The 18,385-nt window shown below is 43.4% G+C and overlaps 1 protein-coding gene and 1 long non-coding RNA gene across 4 annotated transcripts in view; one reads left to right on the top strand and one right to left on the bottom strand.

Moving 5' to 3' along the window:
• The window catches only part of LOC310846878, a 196,623-nt gene that overhangs the window by 73,379 nt on the left and 104,859 nt on the right, over positions 1-18,385 (top strand). The window lies entirely within an intron of this gene.
• Positions 135-18,385, bottom strand: part of SELP (selectin P) — a 31,132-nt gene continuing 12,881 nt past the window's right edge. The window contains exons 6-18 of one of the 3 annotated variants that reach the window (XM_083743823.1): positions 17,518-17,697; positions 16,218-16,403; positions 14,773-14,958; positions 14,102-14,287; positions 12,728-12,913; positions 11,076-11,261; positions 10,367-10,552; positions 9,249-9,434; positions 6,683-6,868; positions 5,806-5,928; positions 4,228-4,258; positions 3,065-3,120; positions 135-2,418 (exon numbers count right to left, since the gene is read on the bottom strand). In XM_083743823.1, the coding sequence (XP_083599949.1) occupies positions 3,066-3,120; positions 4,228-4,258; positions 5,806-5,928; positions 6,683-6,868; positions 9,249-9,434; positions 10,367-10,552; positions 11,076-11,261; positions 12,728-12,913; positions 14,102-14,287; positions 14,773-14,958; positions 16,218-16,403; positions 17,518-17,697 (1,877 nt within the window). In that variant the 3' untranslated portion in view covers positions 135-2,418; position 3,065. The remainder of the gene's footprint in view (positions 2,419-3,064; positions 3,121-4,227; positions 4,259-5,805; positions 5,929-6,682; positions 6,869-9,248; positions 9,435-10,366; positions 10,553-11,075; positions 11,262-12,727; positions 12,914-14,101; positions 14,288-14,772; positions 14,959-16,217; positions 16,404-17,517; positions 17,698-18,385) is intronic. The other 2 variants (XM_083743824.1, XM_083743825.1) reach the window with 2 other exon arrangements.

Genomic DNA, 18,385 nt, shown 5'->3' with positions numbered 1-18,385 from the left:
TCTAGAACCTTATTGGCACAAAGGTAGAGAACAAGCAGAGTCCCCAGTAAGGAAGAATGACAGTGTAAAATGTTCGAATATGCTGAACTGGATGGTCTGACAAACAGGATAAGAGAAAATGAAGATAAGGAATATAAAGAGGAATGGATAATGTTTATTGACTATTTCAAGAACCAGTATAGACAGATACATAGCTTTGCAGGTCTCCAGTAAATCCAGCAGAGTTGAAACAGATGGGGTATTTAATAGATAACAAATTGGATGATTTAAAATGTGGCTCACGCGGAGCAGAAAAAAAGCAAAGGAACCAGGAAAAGTGAGGAAGGGAAGTCATATGGTCTATGTATATATGCTGTATTTGGTACGAAGTTGTAAGTGGGATGGGGAAGGGGAGGGGGGTTAAATCTGCTCTCTGTTCCTGTTTTTGAAAATGCAAAAAAGAGGGAAAAGATGCTGTTTTCCAGTGTCTTGGTGCACCAATGCATAAAACCCACATGGCCCCTTTCTCAATAAACAAGTAATGTAAGGGTTCAGAATCGGGGCGACATCGCCCTTTGTCTCTCCTGCTAGCTCCACACACCTACGGATCATGTCTCTCACTTTCCTCTCCCAGCTCTGTTGATGGGTATTTTTTGATTCATCTATTTGCAGTATTATTATACTGCAAAATGTACTTAACCAGGTGCTGTGTATGGTCTTCTGATATTAGTTCTTTGAACTGTTCTCTCTCTGAGAGGGTCAGATTTATTTAATACTAGACAGTTAATAATACGTTGTTTGCAAATACTGAAAGAAATTAGGGATTTGTCTCAGTTCAGTAATCATAAGACTTCAAAATTCTATCTTTAAATAACTTTATCCACTAAATCAATTCACTTTCTCTCTGTAACTGCAAATCACTTAGCATACATTTGTCTTTTGATTTCTCATTATAACATATAGCTGTCACTGTTGAGAATTCTGAGCTCAATATTCTTCTGTATCTATGCCAAATATTAAAATAGCTTTGGTGCAATTGTTTGTTTTAATCATGTCCCTTATTAGATGTGCTACTATGCCTACTGATATATTTAAGATCTATTAATCTATTGTGCTCTAGTATCAGAGCACAGTATCTATTGGAAAAATCCCAAGAACGTTGAGGGGGAGAAACATTAAAGGTAAAGGTAAAGGGACCCCTGGCAGTTAAGTCCAGTCGCAGATGACTCTGGGGTTGTGGCGCTCATCTCACTTTACAGGCCGGGGGAGTCGGCGTTTGTCCGCAGACATTACTACATTTTTATTCTGCCATTCCACCGAGAAGCTTGGGGAACCGTACCTAGTTCCCATTTTATCCCAGCAACAAGCCTGTGAAGTAGGTTAGGCTAAGTGTAACAGGCCAACCTTGCCTAATGAGCTTCAGAGCTGAATGAGGATTTGAATGTGTTTCTATTCTACCTGTGGATATAGCTGGTAGCCAGTGGAAAATTTGCTAAGCTGCTAGGTTTACCTGTGCTAACAAAGTACTGTATACGAAAAGTTTTTTTAAGCTGCCATGTATTCAAAGGCACACTAGAAATATCTGACTGCAGCCTCATAGGCAGTCAATTTAAAATTTACAAGTGCAGAATGTGGTGCTGACTGCAGAATTCAGCTTTGGAGAATGTTCTCTTTCATTTGCTTTAAAAAATAGACGTTCCTGTTCTGAGTGGCAGCTGGCATTCTCCATGGTATAGTTTGTGCCCACAAATTAACAATGTTTTCCTAGTCTGGACAGCAAGGCAAAGGTAGGTTTTACTAGCACGGTATGTGCATATTACATGATCTAGTCATATCTTGGCAGTGATCCCCACGTTTGTTTTAATGTTTGGGTATTTTTTTAAAAGGCAGCCTTACAACAGGATCTGAAACCAAGTCTGGGTGAAGAAAGAGAAATCAGTATGTCCAGAAATATTTTACAGCAGCTTTTGACAAAGTTTTTCAGCAACTGCATCTTTGCAAGACCTTTTAATGATAATGGTTCTTAATGTTGAGAGTTGGCAGTAGTCTGACAGCATAAGAAGAATGCAGGTCATCTAAGACAGACAGGTGATGAAGGCAAATGCTGAGACAATTTGAAATCCATTAAACACTACAGTGCGGATGATGACTGGAAGCACGAATGTAAGCAGGGCTTGCTGGATCAGGCCAGTGACCCAACTAGTCCAGAATCCTGTTCTCACAGTGGCAGAACAGATGCCTGCAGAAAGCCTGCAAGCAGGACCTGAGGACAAGAACACTTCCCTGCCAGCCCATGGTATTCCGAAGCATGAATTTATTCCATCTCCAGCAACCAGGCAGCAGAAGCTCTCACTGACAGTGGTGGCACAGATTAATGTGGTTGCAAGAAAGTCCCATTGCATCCGCACTTTTCTTCCATGGACATGATCCAGATGAGTTCTGTGTGGATACAAATGAAATGTAGGAATACAGCTTACAATCACAGAAATAAGGTAGGTTCTAAAAATGTACATCTCAAGGGTCAAAAGCCAATGTAAAGTGGTGTCTGAGACGTCTGTAAGGAAAGAGGTGGTGTTTCAAGTATTTGGGACCTGAGCCATTTAGGGCTTTAAACATTAACATGAGCACCTTGAATTGGGCCATAAAACAAACCAGCAACCAATGCAGCTGTCTGAAAGCAGAAGTTATATGAGAACTAAGTGGAACCCCAGTCAGTAATCTAGCTGCTGCATTTTGGTCCAGTTGAAGTTTCTGAGTAATTTTTGAGCACAACACCACATAGAGGATTAAGCATGGAATGTGGAACCACAGTAATAATTGCACTTCCACCTAACAGCGTAAGAAGAGCAATGCTTTAGCAGCATGAAAGAGCCCTGGGACAGAAGCAACCCAGTTCAGTTAGTTGACACACATAAACCAGCCACAAGAGGGCATAAAAGTACTGGCATCCAAAGCATCACATTAATGCAATACAGTGAATTAAAAAGTGTTCTGTAAGGAGTGTAGCACAAGATGCTCAGATTCAGAAAGGAGAACTGGGCTAGGGGGTCTGAAACATATCAAAGCAACACAATGACAGGCTTACCTTAAAAAGCAGAGCTGAAGCCTGCGTTGGAGAATACACCAGGTGCTCCCAAATCACTATAAAGGCAATACAAACAGAGGGTTGTTTTTCTAGAGCTGGTGTAGCCTGGAGAACAAGGGGCCCAATGCTCAGAAGGCACTTTTGCTCCATTTCTGTTCCCGCAGGAAGTAATTTTAACCCAGCAAATTACCAGGATGCCCTTGCTCAAGTTTCTCTCTCCCCCACCCCATTTTGTTTTCCAGAAGAAGAAAGCCAGTATCCAATATCAACAAGAAGTATATCTAAGCAAATTCTATGTGGCATATTGCCAGGCCTAGCAAAATAGCACAAGAAGTAGGACCAAAATTTATAATAAATAGGAACACTTGTGAAATGAAAAAGTCAGCAAGAAGCTATAGACCATACACTGATTGCTGCTGCTGACATGTGACCGTCTGGTAAGTTTGAAGAAGGTGCAAATAATCATGAAAACACATTAAAAAGACCATCTGGATCAGCCCACCCTGTAATTTGCCTGCCCTTGCAGCAATGTGGCCCTCATTGTACTGACTTTCAGAAGTGTTCGTCTTTTCAAATGCTGTTGCCTAAAGTTATGTTTCTGAGTAACAAGAGTTAGTGAGAAAAGCACCAGAAGTTCAGCCTTTCCTAACTGTGATTTCAGCTATGAAGAAAGGTCATTGTACTGAAACAAAAGAAGCCTTGGGGTTGGATAGAGGAACAAGACTGATGACAGAGGTCATTTGGACAACCGTTCACTTTGGCGTGAATCAGAATCTTGGTTGGCCATATCATGGGAAGTAGAGTACAGTATTTTTCTGCCTGCAAGGCTTGAGGACACAGCTGCACCTGAGCTTTCAGATGCTAAATGACTGAGCTGCAATCCATGCACATACAAGGAAGGAAGCCCCACTTGTCTCAATGGGACTTATTCCCAAGTAAATATGATTAGGATCATGCTACACATCTTGTTAACTAAAATTGTTTGACAAGATCTACTCTCTCTGTGTGTTTGTTAATCTTTACCTCTCTTTTCAAAACAGCTTGCAAATCTGTCAGAATGGACTCTGGTACATTAAATCTTATGCCTCATTAAATTATTAGTCATTCTTTTTGAATACTAGAAAAAAGAGGTTGGTCTAATTTCATGTAGTAATTCATAGTACCTGGTATGGTCAAGGAGCCTTTTCTTTTCCCCTGACAGAGTCAACGTTGCCATTGGATGGTGCAGAGAATTTGAGAAAGAGAGAGAGAGAAATTCAGTTATTGTCATTTATTTATGTAAGCAACAGATAATATACCAGTGATTTGTTCTCAAATACAAAGTAATTCCATTTGCATTCCACCACTCCACCAAAAAGCAGAGAGAGTCAGATGGGTTTTTCTTTATGCAACAATCCTGAGAGACTTGTTAGACAGAAAATTCCTGGCACGAAATTCCCCATTGAGTTTCACCCTAGTTCCAGACACAGAAATATGTACAGCAAACAATGCTATGGCCATCCTGACTATAAAAGATCCTTGGCTAACAAACTTGCAACAAGTCAACTGGTTATAGGATTCCCAGACCTCAGTAGTAAAACATTTCTTAAATGGAAATGGATACTCCACCCTCACCCCAAAAAACTCCCCACAACACTATGTTTTTCCCCATTGTGAAACATGTTAACTAAGGCGGGTGACATCTGGCCTTGCACTCTTGCGTGCTTTCGATGCATCAGTATAGAAATACCTGCATGCATGTTCAGAAAAACAACAAAAAAAGAGGTAGTGGAGGTTGGAGGAGGGGGGGATGGGGGGCAGGAGACAACTAACAACAACCCAGAGACATTTTGCTAAGCTCTGTTCACACAGTGAAATAGCAATGAATATCCATGACTGAAAAAAGGGTATGTGTGGAAACTAATGCACACAGAGAGAAAAATCTAATTTCCAAGGTAGGGGAAATAAATGACTTATTTGATATTAGGCCCCATTTGAAAGCACCCATATATCACAAGGTGCATAGGCTGCTTGTGGCACAGAATGAACTGTGGTGGCAGAATGCCACTGCACCACTGTGCCACTTCCGAATGTAAGTGAGGAGACATTTTTAAATCCCCAGCCCCACCATGTAAAAAGGTGCCTGCATGTCAAACATATCAGAAACATATCAGACCACAAAACATCTCTCAAATTTACAACACAAGAGAAGGATTGTTTTTACATGAGAGAGTCACCCTGCGACAATAAACACACACACAGCCTGAAGTGCTGTGGAACATAACTTTACCAGCACTTTCTGCATATCTAGCTCCTCAAGAAGATGTAATAGTATTAATAATAATAATAATAATAATAATAATAATAATAATAATAATAATAATAATTTATTTGTACCCCGCCCGTCTGGCTGGGTTTTCCCAGCCACTCTGGGCGGCTTCCATAGAGACTAAAAATACACTAAAATGTCACACATTAAAAACTTCCCTGAACAGAGCTGTCCTAAGATGTCTTCTGAATGTCAGGTAGTTGTTTTTCTCTTTGACATCTGATGGAAGGGCGTTCCATAGGGCAGGTGCCACTACTGAGAAGGCCCTCTGCCTGGTTCCCTGTAGCTTTGCTTCTCGCAATGAGGGAACCACCTGAAGGCCCTTGGCACTGGACCTCAGTGTCCGGGCAGAACGATGTTAATCAAAATAAAAAGTTGAAAACATGACCAGGTTGGGGGAAGTAAATAAGTTGGGGCACCTGGGTTTTCTTACCTTTTTTCCTGAAGCGTCTGATAGCCAGAGCGATCAGACTCCCAGAAAGCACAAGGGCAACAGCCGATACTGTGGCTCCACCAGTATAAAGCAGAGCTTTTGTGTAGTAAGGGGCAACATTTTCTGGAATGAATAACAAACCTAACAGTTAGAGACTGAGTCCCCTAAGCTCTTCTTAGGTTCTTCATTTCCAGTTCTATGGTCTGGCACCTTCAGCATGACAAATCCAAGTGCTGGGGACTGTGATCAAGACAGAGAGACTTCATGGCAATATAGTCACCTGTATGATGTTCTGTCTTCTCAGAGTCCCTTCCTTCCTGTACAATGTAGGCGTTGGCTCCAGCGGGCCGAGGTTCTGTGGGCCCCCACAATCTTTTTTTATAAAGGGGGCTGCTGCCTCCATTGCTGAGGCCAAACACAGAACCCCCTCAATGTTCCTCAGAAGATGGTACCTCTGCTGTGCCAGCAGCACTTTGCTCCCCCAGCTATTCAGGTGGATTTAGCTTTACCAGCCAAGACCAGCCTGGACACCATGAGTTGACCCTGCAGTGCCACCAACTGCAATAGTTCTGCAAATGTACAGCAAACCAGGCTGTCGGTACCACCAACTGGCTACCATCCATGATATCAGCAGAATATTTCCTTCCTCCTGAGCCCCAGGACAGTTCTGCAACTTTTTTGGGAATTATTTTCTTTTTAAAAAATAAGGGTGCTTCTATGCTAAGCATTTTAGCAGAAACTATTCACAGGAAAATCACAGTCTTTCCAGTTGTGTGGAAAGCCAATCGGTAATTATAGCTTACAGTGGAAGAAGAAGAATTAGATAGGGCTAGAAGCCACCCATCTGGAAGCCCCCTTGAAAAGGGGCTACAGGTACCTTGACAAACAGGCATCTCGGGAGACCACTGGCCATCGGCCTGGCACTGAAGGCTGCTTGTTCCATTGAGGTTGTAGCCCTCAGCACACTGGAAGAGGCATGTCGACCCGTATCTGAAGGAGTCCCAGGGACCAGAGCAGTTCATCTTCATCTTCCCCAGAACCTTCAGGTGGGGACACTTTATTGCTGTTGGGGGGATGGGAAGAAAATATGAACCACAAACTTGCTTTACACATTGGATTAAAGGAATGTTATGCTATTCCTAAATATAGCATTGTAAGAATTAGACAAACGGCTTAATAAAAGCTGACAAGTGACAGAGGCAGCTGTATTTATGCGATATGTCTTGGCTGTCTCTTAGTGCAGACCCAGATAACTGAGCCTGAGCTCCCACAGCTGCCACTCTCCAGGAACCACAATTGGCAGGATTGGCAGCAACAGCGGCAGATATGTTCTATACTTGAAATAATATTTTATTCTCTTGCTAATTATGCTGTGTTAAATGTGTATTCTGTTGTTGACCTCCTTTGTAATGTAATATTTCAGTTTACTGTTAAATATGTTGCTTTGAATATATACTTTATATTTTATATACTTTCTTCAGCAATGTTTTATTCTGGATTGTTTAATTTGATGTTTTAATGTAGCTTTTGAGCCACTTTGAGAATTTTTTCTTAAAAATATAAAGTGGTATAGAAACGAATAATAATAATAATAATTTTTATTTATACCCCGCCCTCCCCAGCCAAGGCCGGGCTCAGAGTGGCTTACAAGCAATAATAAAAACAAGTTGAATGATTACAACTTAAAAACAAAGTTAAAATACAACATTAAAATATTGAAACATTAAAATATTAAAATGTAGCCTCATCGCAGGAGGAGAAGGAAAAGAAAAAAGAAAGAGAGGGAGGGACAGAATCAGATTGGCTCCACGCCAAAGGCCAGGCGGAACAACTCTGTCTTACAGGCCCTGCGGAAAGAAATCAGATCCCGCAGGGCCCTGGTCTCATGAGGCAGAGCGTTCCACCAGGCCGGGGCCAGAGTTGAAAAGGCCCTGGCTCTGGTCGAAGCCAATCTAACTTCCTTAGGGCCCGGGACCACTAGGGTATTGTTATTTATGGACCTTGAGGCTCTCCGTGGGGCATACCAGGAGAGGCGGTCCCGTAGGTACGAGGGTCCTAGGCCGTGAAGGGCTTTAAAGGTCAAAGGCAGCACCTTAAATCTGACCCTGTACTCCACCGGGAGCCAGTGCAGCTGGAAAAGCACTGGGTGAATATGCTCCCATGGCAGAGACCCCGTGAGGAGCCTCGCTGCAGCATTCTGTACCCGCTGGAGTTTCTGGGACAGCTTCAAGGGCAGCCCCGCATAGAGCGAATTACAGTAGTCAAGCCTGGAGATGACCATTGCATGGATCACTTTTATATCAATATAAAAGTTATATATAAAACAATCAGAAACCCAAAACCAAGGATGTTACTGTCAAACACTAGGCTGGACATAATATTTGGCTGCTAAGTGGGGAAACCAAATGGAATACCCTGATGTTGTGCAGTGAAATAAGAAGTGAAACTGTGGGGTAGAAAAAATCTAATTCACCCATGTGGGGTAATAATTAAAGACTTGGCTAGATCTCTAACTCCAAAGTTTGGGGCTAAACACACTCTCCAGCAAGAGTGAGCACCCAGGAGAGTATTAATATAACAGAATCATGCTGCACAGTAAAGCATGGAAATAATAGGCTGTTAGATCTTTTAAATATCACATTCTAGTCTGCTTTCAGTGCGTCCTCCTCTACCCCTCTTGCAATGAACAGACCACACTATTAGTAAGTTTAAATGCTTTACTTACAAACTCCAAATGTCAGATTCATGCATTATTCCATGCAGCAGCAAGAAGAACACAGGGAAAAATACTGGGTTTACAAAACACAGAAAAATATTTCTGAGCACGCACTCTGGGCTTAAAGCTTCACATGGTGGAAGAGAATGAAGAAAGAAGCTTCACTTCCTCCTTCACAGGAAGTGAGAGAGCATGACCTGAGTCCAGCAATACCGCAGCTGGATGGGCGGGGTATAAAAAATTATTATTATTATTATTATTATTATTATTTGGTCTTAATCCCTTAATGCATTAACTAGCCATATACTTGCTAACTAGCCCTAAATTTGACTGCATTTCCCATATAAACTCCAAGGCAGAAACTGAAAGCGTGATAAGACATGCAAGGAGCTCGCCAGTGGGGTAGGCCTACAGAAGTGATGGCCAAACTTGGCCCTTCCCATCATCCCTGACAACTGGTCCCGTTAGCTAGGGATGATGGGAGTTGTAGTCCAAAAACAGCTGGAGGGCCAAGTTTGGCCATCACTGGCCTACAGCGTTTTGTACCACTCTTCCAGCGTTGAATAAGATATATATTTTGGCCTCTGAAGCCACTGTGATAGCCACACACAACACACCCTTGGAAAGAAGCCCTAATCCAATTCTGGGGAGCAACCTTACAACAAGCAGCACCCACTGTTTGCCCAAGCCTGTCCCAGAAGGAACCAAGGTTATCTGGAAGCCCTACCTTCACAAATGGGCACATTTCTGCTCCAGTTTCCCTGATCTGTGCACTCGAGCTCTTCTGATCCAACCAGCTCAAAGCCAGAGTTGCAGGAGAAGATGCAGCTGGAGTGATAGGCAAAGTGGCCGTATGGATGAGAGCAGTTTCCCTTGCCATTGTCTGGAGTTTGCAGGGATGGGCACTGGACAGCTGGAATAGGAATGTGCAGATTATTTAATGTACATGAATATTGGATGAGTCACAATACACTGCAGCTGATGCATATTCAAATTATAAAGTGTTTCTTTCCCCTGGCTGGTGACCGTATTGCAAGTATCCAAGATATCAAAATGCAACTATATGATTTTATGTTCTGGTCTTCCTTCAATGCAGAAAGCTTTTGAAAGAGCATTTTACGGGGTCAGTTTCCTTACAAGGAATAGGAGACCTGTGGCATTTTTGTCGTATACTTTAATTTCCAGTCATACGCATTGAACTCTGAGGAGTTATGGGAAATGCAGTTACTGCAGGTGTCAGCCAACATGGCACCCTCCAGATGTTGGCTGGGGGGGATGGGAGTTGGAGTTCAGTCACCTCTGGAGGGCACCATAATAATAATAATAATTTATTATTTGTACCCTGCTCATCTGACTGGGTTTCCCCAACCACTCTGGGCGGCTTCCAACAAAGATTAAAAATACATTAAAATGTCACACCTTAAAAACTTCCCTAAACAGGGCTTTACATGGGACGCAGGTGGCGCTGTGGGTTAAAGCCTCAGCGCCTAGGATTTGCCGATCGAAAGGTCGGCGGTTCGAATCCCTGCGGCGGGGTGCGCTCCCGCTGCTCGGTCCCAGCGCCTGCCAACCTAGCAGTTCGAAAGCACCTCCGGGTGCAAGTAGATAAATAGGGACCGCTTACCAGCGGGAAGGTAAACGGCGTTTCCGTGTGTGGCTCTGGCTCGCCAGAGCAGCGATGTCACGCTGGCCACGTGACCCGGAAGTGTCTCTGGACAGCGCTGGCCCATGGCCTCTTAAGTGAGATGGGCGCACAACCCCAGAGTCTGTCAAGACTGGCCCGTACGGGCAGGGGTACCTTTACCTTTACCTAAACAGGGCTATCCCTGTTTTGCTGGCACTGACCTTGGCACTGCGGCAGATGTTCAGTCCAGCGGCCTTGAGCTGTGCAGTCAAGCATCTCTAGTCCAAGCAGCTGAAACCCAGCACTGCAGGAAAAGTTGCAGCTGGAGCCGTATGCAAAGTGCCCAAGTGGGTGGGTGCAATTTAAATGGCCATTGTCGGGCTTAGGTAGACCTGAGCACTTGACAGCTGAAGCAGAAAGGACAAGTAAGCAACAAAGCCCAAGTTATAAATATGGTAAAACTGAAGAAAATCCATTGATGAGTGTTAAGTTGAAGGGGAACATATCAGATGACACAGCGATTCTTCAAACAGCTCTTGTTTATTCACAGGCCAGAACAGAACAGAACTGAAGGGTTCAGCCAGCCTACTTATATAGAGCTCCACTAGAACGCAACAGTAACCATTTTCTATAACTATCCAATCACTGAACGTCACTTTAGTTATTTGCATAACTATCTGCAGTATAGGGACATGGGTGGCGCTGTGGGTTAAACCACAGAGCCTAGGACTTGCCTCCATGAAGAGAATATTTATGCTACAGGAGAGCTCAATGCAGATGAAATATCTATTACTATTTGTTGCTATTGTTTTATCAATCTATGTCTTGCCTTTCACATTTCTGTCAAGGCAATTTACAAATGTTTCATAAAAACAACTAAAATAGTTTTTAAAACGGTACAAAGAACAGTTGACGAGGGTCCAAGGCTACCTTCACAAATGGGCACATCTCTGCTCCAGTTTCCCTGATCTGTGCACTTGAGCTCCTCTGACCCAACCAGCTCAAAGCCAGAGTTGCAGGAGAAGATGCAGCTGGAGTGATAGGCAAAGTGGCCGTATGGATGAGAGCAGTTTCCCTTGCCATTGTCTAGAGTTTGCAGGGATGGGCACTGGACAGCTGGAATTGGAAATACAGATTTCTCAATATACACCCCAAATAAATATGTCACTTCAAATTCAGCTTGCGTTGTATGATATCAAATGAAACTTTGGGATTGGGGCCAGCCTGCAGATAGATGGCGGTTAATTCCACCTCCCCACCCCACCCCCTGATGAACCGCATGCTTGTGTGGTGAGGTGGCACCTCCTGAAATGCTGCTACAGCAACTAAGCACATTTTGAAGCTTTGATACCCAGGACATCAGTGCTAAAGAAATCTGGAAATTAACAAGGAAATAAACAACTATCTGACTTTTAGAAGACATCTGAAGGCAGCCCTGTATAGGGAAGTTTCCAGTGTTTGATGTCCCACTGTGTTTTAATTTGTTGGAAGCTGCCCAGAGTGGCAGGGGAAACCTAGTCAGGAGGTATATAAATAATAAACTATTATTACTATTATTATCTATGAGATCCAGTTTCCCCGTATGAACCTGCCTTGCAGCATGTCCATTGACTGAGCTCTCTAGTGCTGTAAATTGCCAACCAGCTCTACATCTTACTCTAAGCATAAAAAAGCACCAGAGAAACACAGATCCATACAGAGATGTCTCTTAAATGGCCAATAAAATTATGTCCATTTAATTTACTTATATCCTAAATTGTATTTAGTCAAAGGCAATTATATCTCCATTGGGTGCGCTAAAAATAAATGGACTGTGCATCTGGGGCTGTGCTGTCTGCATGTCTGGAGTGAATGTGTTCTGCACCTCTTCTCAGCATCTTGGAGCGTGATACAGATGATATAGCTCTGCTGGATCAAGCTAAAGGCCCATCTAGTCCTACCTCTTGCTATCACCGTGACCAACATGATGACTACAGGGTCTAAGCTCTCCCCACTTGTGATTCCCAGCATACTGCTTCTGACAGTGGAGGTAGAACATAGGACATACTGTATGTAGAACGCATATGGAGGAACTGCCAAGCAGATGCCACTAAGAATGTTGCTACAGTGAATGGACCCCAGAGACAGTACAGTCACCATCACCCAAAGCCAGCGTTGTTGTTCTACACACCCAAAGTTCAGGTTTCATCCTTTTCAGGAGGAGGGTGTGATACAGTAATTCACCGTTAGACACGATGGATTAGTGACCTTATTTCCACATCAGTCTGTGACCTCATTAAGGAAGGTTGCCCCTGTGATCACTCCAGAATAAGTACCCAGTTCTTGGTATTCAGTCTGTGTCCTGTTCCTTTGCAAGTAGCAAAAGCACCCAGTCGGTTTTGTTTAGATTCCCAAGTTTCAGAGCAAGATCTTGTATGAAACTGGAGAAAAATCAAGAATTGCTGTTGCCACTGCTATCAGTGGAAGTATGACACCAGAGGATCCAGTTTGTTTTTCAATTTAGCAAATGCAACATCTCAATTTTATATACTCAGCTACCATCCATTTCCCAGCTGATTCCCAAGAGTATACTCAGCACTGACCTTCACATAAGGGTGGTTTCTCCGTCCACATTCCCAGAGCTGTGCACTGAAGTTGCTCTGCTCCAACTTGCACAAACCCTGTATTGCAGGAGAAAGTGCAGCTGGAGCTGTATGCAAAGTCTCCATGTGGATGAGAGCAGCCAAATTCTCCATTCTTGGGGACATCCAGTTTGGGGCACTCAATAACTAGAATGAAAGAGAATGCTCAGTGTTGGTGAAAGGAGGAACTATTCAGCCCAGATTCTCCCAGCCACAGGAAGAGGCAAGTCCAGGCATGAAATGAGACCTATTCTTCTGGGGGGAAATGGAGGCAGTTATTTCAGGGGTGCTTCCAGATATAAGTTCTCCTTTGCATATAAGGTAGGTGCTGCTCCACAAACCTCTACACCACCATTCTTTTTTCATTTAATTCTTTGGCTGGACCCCACCATTTCTCATCTGCACCAGTGGATGGATCATGATAGGATGTGTCTGGAATGAGTATTTAACTCATTCATCTCACAGAAACATGTGCATGCATGCAGGTGGTTCATATATCTGCATGGGTTCCTTATTTTGTTTTTTTTAAAAATAAACCAATCCCACCACAAGTGTGAAATTAAAAAAATGCAAAAGTCTCATTGACCAATGTAGAGATTGATCCATCAATTCCCCTGTCTCTTACCACTGTAAGGTGGCAACTGAAAACCACAGGCACATTTAAAACATATGCTTTCCATCAGAAGCCAAGAAACACCTTACTTTTGCCATTTTGAAAAACAGCCTTGTGTTTTGTCTCTTCTCATCAGGACTTCCTCAAATTCTGCTTTCTCATGCTCAAGAAAAAAGGCATTGCATGCACTTAACATTATGTTTAGGCAATGTGATGCCTCCCCCGCCTGCCCCCCAAGCATGAGAAAGCAGCATTTGAAGAAGTGCCTGATTTTCCATGCTAAGGGACCCACATTTTCTTCTCATGAAAACCTTCCCCAACCCATGAAAAACAGTATTACAATACAGGCAGAAAAGCCATATTTGTAGCACAAAAACCAACAGTCAAAAACCACAGTCCCCAAGTCCCAGTGGTAAAAGTGCAAAGCAGCACAAACACATCCACACCGAAGGGCTCTTTGCACTGCTGTTCTATATCTTTCCTATCATTAAGAAATTAGAAGGGGAGAAATTGATGAAAGGAAGATAATTTCAAAACAATGATGCTGTTGTGATCTGCATGCTCCCATATGAAGTCTGAGGAAAATGCTATAAGAAAGGGCCATCTGGAAGCAGCCCAGGTTACTATAAGGTAGCCAGGCTGGAGGTGCTCAGCCTTGAAAGACCTGACCAGACAGATCAGAGTTTCATCACAAAAACAGGCAGTGAAAAGACCTTAGTTACCCTGACATGTTGGCAACAGAGCAGTCCAGTTCCCAGTTGCTAAGCAGCGGGTTGAATTTCTTCCAGCCAAGGTAAATCCAGCCTCGCAGGCAAACTCACAGGTAGATTGGAATGCAAACTCTCCATTTGGATGAAAGCAGGTCATCCTCCCTTGCTTGGGGGTCTCCAGACTGTGGCACTGCATGGCTGAAGATGACAATGGTGATGATGGTAATAATCATAATTTCTTATACCCTTCCCATTTGACTGGGTTGCCCCAGCCAATCTGGGCAGCTTCCAAAAAAAATACAGGGAAACAACAACAACAACGGGATACAGAAGAAGACGAGATACAAGTGGGCAAAGGGCAGGGGGAGCCAGGAGGGAGAAGGGGGTGGGAAAGGCTGTTGCAGAGTATTATTCCTTTGACCCAACCTCTACCCCTTGCACATATTGGTGTTTATTCAGGTATGTGTAAATGTCTTGTATACTGCAAATGTGTTGGTGGCCAGGAGGCCAAGGTGTGGAATGCACCAATTGTTAAGAAAACTGTGAATTAAAAGTTAGTATATTCAGGTAATGCGTTTCTCTAGGAACTATGGCTTCTGGAAGAAGTCAGGAAAGATGTCATATTATCCTTATTCCACCACCTCATACCCAAAGAAGAATGGTGGTTCTTCCAGCAGCCTCACCTTGGCACGCTGGGACTGCCGCTGTCCATTCTCCAGATGCTGTGCACTCCGTCACCTTTTCTCCAAGTAACTGGAAGCCTTCAGCGCAGTGGAAGGTGCAGAGAGACTGGTACTGAAATTTCCCATGGAAATCGAAGCAGGTCCTGTTACCATAAGCAGGAGGCTGCAGCAGCTGGCACTGAACCGCTACGGAAAGCAGATGTGCGAATCAGGCGAGAGGCAACAGTTAAGAGTTGGAACTGGTTCAAGGGTGCGATTGCTTCTCATGTCCTGCACACAGTTTAGCAGAGGTGAAAGCATACAGCGTCCATGTTCAGTCTCAGGGTGAAACTACATAGCTCAGCTGGTTAGAGCACAGTGCTGATACTGCCAAGGTTGCAGGTTCAATCCCCCTCTGGGACAGCTGCATATTCCTGCATTGCAGGAATTTATTATTTCTACCCCACCCATCTGGCTGGGTTTCCCCAGTCACTCTGGGCAGCTCCCAACAGAATATTAAAAACATGATAAAACATCAAACACCATCAGAGTCCCTTCCAATTCTACAATTCTAAGATTCTAAGATTCATGCAATAGTGCAACACTTCTGTATTAAAAGTGGATCTGGCATCAAGTCCATAGCAAGTGTGGAAGTGAAAATAAGAAAGGGTTCAGCTGCTTCCAGTCAAGGACCCCACATGGACTTCATGTCCAGGAACCAGTTAGGGACTACCGTCATCGGGTCTAGCCTGATTCTCGGGACATTGCCAGATGACCTGTTTATTGAGCATTCATCATGATTTGTTTGCAAGGAGGTCAGATGGTGGTGGGCCCCTCCAGCCTGGTCTTATATTGCAGAGGTGTTCTACAACATGTTCTTGAGACACGAGTAGCACATTAGTGGTGGGTTTATTCTGCTTCCATGTGTTCTGTAATGCTTTCCCAATGCTGTCACATTATTGTTGACAGGAGGGGTTATGGAACAATAAAAGTGGAGCAAAAACCAGAACATTTGTGGTACAAAAAGTTATGGGGCTTCAGCAGGAAGTTACAGGATATGCACTAATTGGAAATGAAGCAGTGCAACTGCCCCATAACTTTTGCAGATGCAAACCGTATTGAAAGACGGAATGTGTGTGACTGCATTGATAGCATCATGAGCACAAATAGTCATGAATGCACCATGAAAAAAGATGTCTGGAGGGGCCGAGTGCGTCAAGGCAAGTGTTATTGTGTATGATTGTGTATTGACAAATTCTGGACAGCAACATACTGTAAAACATAGTATCTCTCTGGACTCACTGACTAAGTTCTTGGCCTTGGGTCCTGCCCAGTCCTCCAATGACCACACAGCAGGGTTAAGTGGACTATTCAACACTGCAACTGTAGCTGCAGCAGACCAGTAACAGCAAACTGAGACACTAAATTCCTCTAGAGGCCCACAAAAGTCCATATGGATGCCATACCGTGACAAACAGGTACAGAGGATGTCCACTGGCCAGATGCACTGCAGTGCAACGTCTTGGGGCCACTGAGCTGAAAGCCAACTTCACAACCAAAATCACAGGTGGAGTTGTAAGCGAAGTCGCCCACTGGATTTACACAGTCCATGGTTCCTCTTGTGGGTAACTCGATTTCTGGACATTGCTTAACTAAAGAAAGAAAAAGGGGTAAACTAGAATGAAATAGAAATCTCCAAAACCATGATGCAAGGGGTCTGCTTGCACTAGATTTATTTAGTATATGGAGTTTATAAACCATGAGCCTCACCTACTACATTTTGCATGATGCCAGCCTATCTCCTCACCAACACCACAGGCTCCCATCCTCCCAGCTCTACTTTAGTAAGTCTTGCTAGACACAGATGGATGACTGACTGAAGCAGACCCATTCCCCATTTGACTGGGGACCCTCTGCCAATCTCCAACAGTAACATTAAATCAGATTGCTATTCTCCCATGTAGCCTTCACGGGTGCAGAGAGAGTCTAGAATTAGCCACAAATCAGCTAAAACAATTAGAAACAAATACATTTATGTTCTTAGAATTGCAGAATTGTAGAATTGGAAGGGACCCCCCCCCCAAGCGTCATCTAGTCCAACCGCCTGCAATGCAGGAATCTCATCTTAAGCAGGTGGCCATCTCGGGTTAATAGGCAGGGTAAAAATACTCCCAAATAAGTAAGCAAATGTTGGCAGTTGAAAACTCACTATAGCACAACAGCTGGTCCCATACCAGGCAGGACACTCCAGTTTGCCATTAGGGTAGCTCAGCCAGCCTCTGCCAAATCCTACCACATAATCCCTTTGTTTTTGAAGATATAGATACAGTATATAGATTGATTTTTAGAATCAGATAAGGCTCTCACTTTTTACTTGTTCTGTGCCTTAAAACAGCAGCCTGATACGCAGAAAACAAGGAATTGAAACTTTCCATATCTCTATAACAGAAAACATTCCTGCTTTCAAGTCAGGCTGCTGCAAACGGTACAGGGCAGGATTAGCAAAAAGAAAAGGGGGGGGGGGAGTTAACAACCCTAAATGCAATATGACCACCAACAGTAATTTGGAATCCCCAGGTTTATGAAAGTGATGTACAAAATGTTTATTCCATGCATCTAAATTAGTTTTCCAGGTCAGTATCTACTTCTGGTCTTGGCATTTGATAACCTACAGCTGGATCTCCAAATATATTCATCGTACACCCTCTAAGTACTAGAGAGTTCTGAGACAATAATATTGAAATGGGATTTAGAAGGAAACTGAACCTTGACATATTGGCTCCAGGGAACTCCATTCTCCAGATGCTTCACATCTAGTAGTCTCCACTCCACTTAGCAGAAAGCCCTCTGCACAGCTAAAGTTGCAGCTAGTCTGGTACTGGAATTTCCCGTGAGAGCAGATGAGGTCTCCATGAACAGGGATTCTTAATGGCCAGCACTGGACAGCTAAGGAACAGAGAAGGAAGGATTCAATCAGGCATGTGTGCACAGTGCATGATGGGAATTGGCTATTATTATTATTATTATTATTATTAATGCCACCCATTTGGTTGGGTTTCCCCAACCACTCTGGGCAACTCCCAACAGAATATTAAAAAACCAATAACATATCAAACATTGAAAACTAGAAGATCAGGACTCTGGTTATGAAGGACATCGACTGTAGATGGACTACAGTACTTGCTTATTGCTCATTTTATCTGCAAGTGCGCCGCCTTGCCCCCACAATTTAGGGGGCTGGGCAATGTCAGTACGCCACATGTTCTTGATGTGTCATGTGCACGCCACACGGCTTGCACACATGAAACAAGTACACCCTACTGCATGCACCTGTTTATCCGTCAGCTGCCTTGAGTTTTGTCAGGGAAAAAGGAGGGAATGACAACAACAAAAACAATTCCACTAGGAATATCTCCTGCAACTAGGGATGGTGGTGAAATGCACTACAAGCGGACTGAGCATTGGCCTGTAATCTGCTTATCCACTTTCTTCTGTGAAGTGGCCTTGCTTGCAGTGACTTTCTGAAGATTCCCCCAATACTGCTTCTTTTATTTTAGGGGGCAGGTAGAATTCATTTTATTTTTTTGTAAATAATTTTTATTCATTTTCCAATTAAAAAACAGATTTTTTAAAA

This window comes from Podarcis gaigeae (genome assembly GCF_964106915.1).
Source record: "Podarcis gaigeae genome assembly, chromosome: 6".
Taxonomy (NCBI): Eukaryota; Metazoa; Chordata; class Lepidosauria; order Squamata; family Lacertidae; genus Podarcis; species Podarcis gaigeae.
The sequence above is the reverse complement of the archived record's forward strand: the minus strand, read 5'-3'. Positions and strand labels throughout refer to the sequence as shown.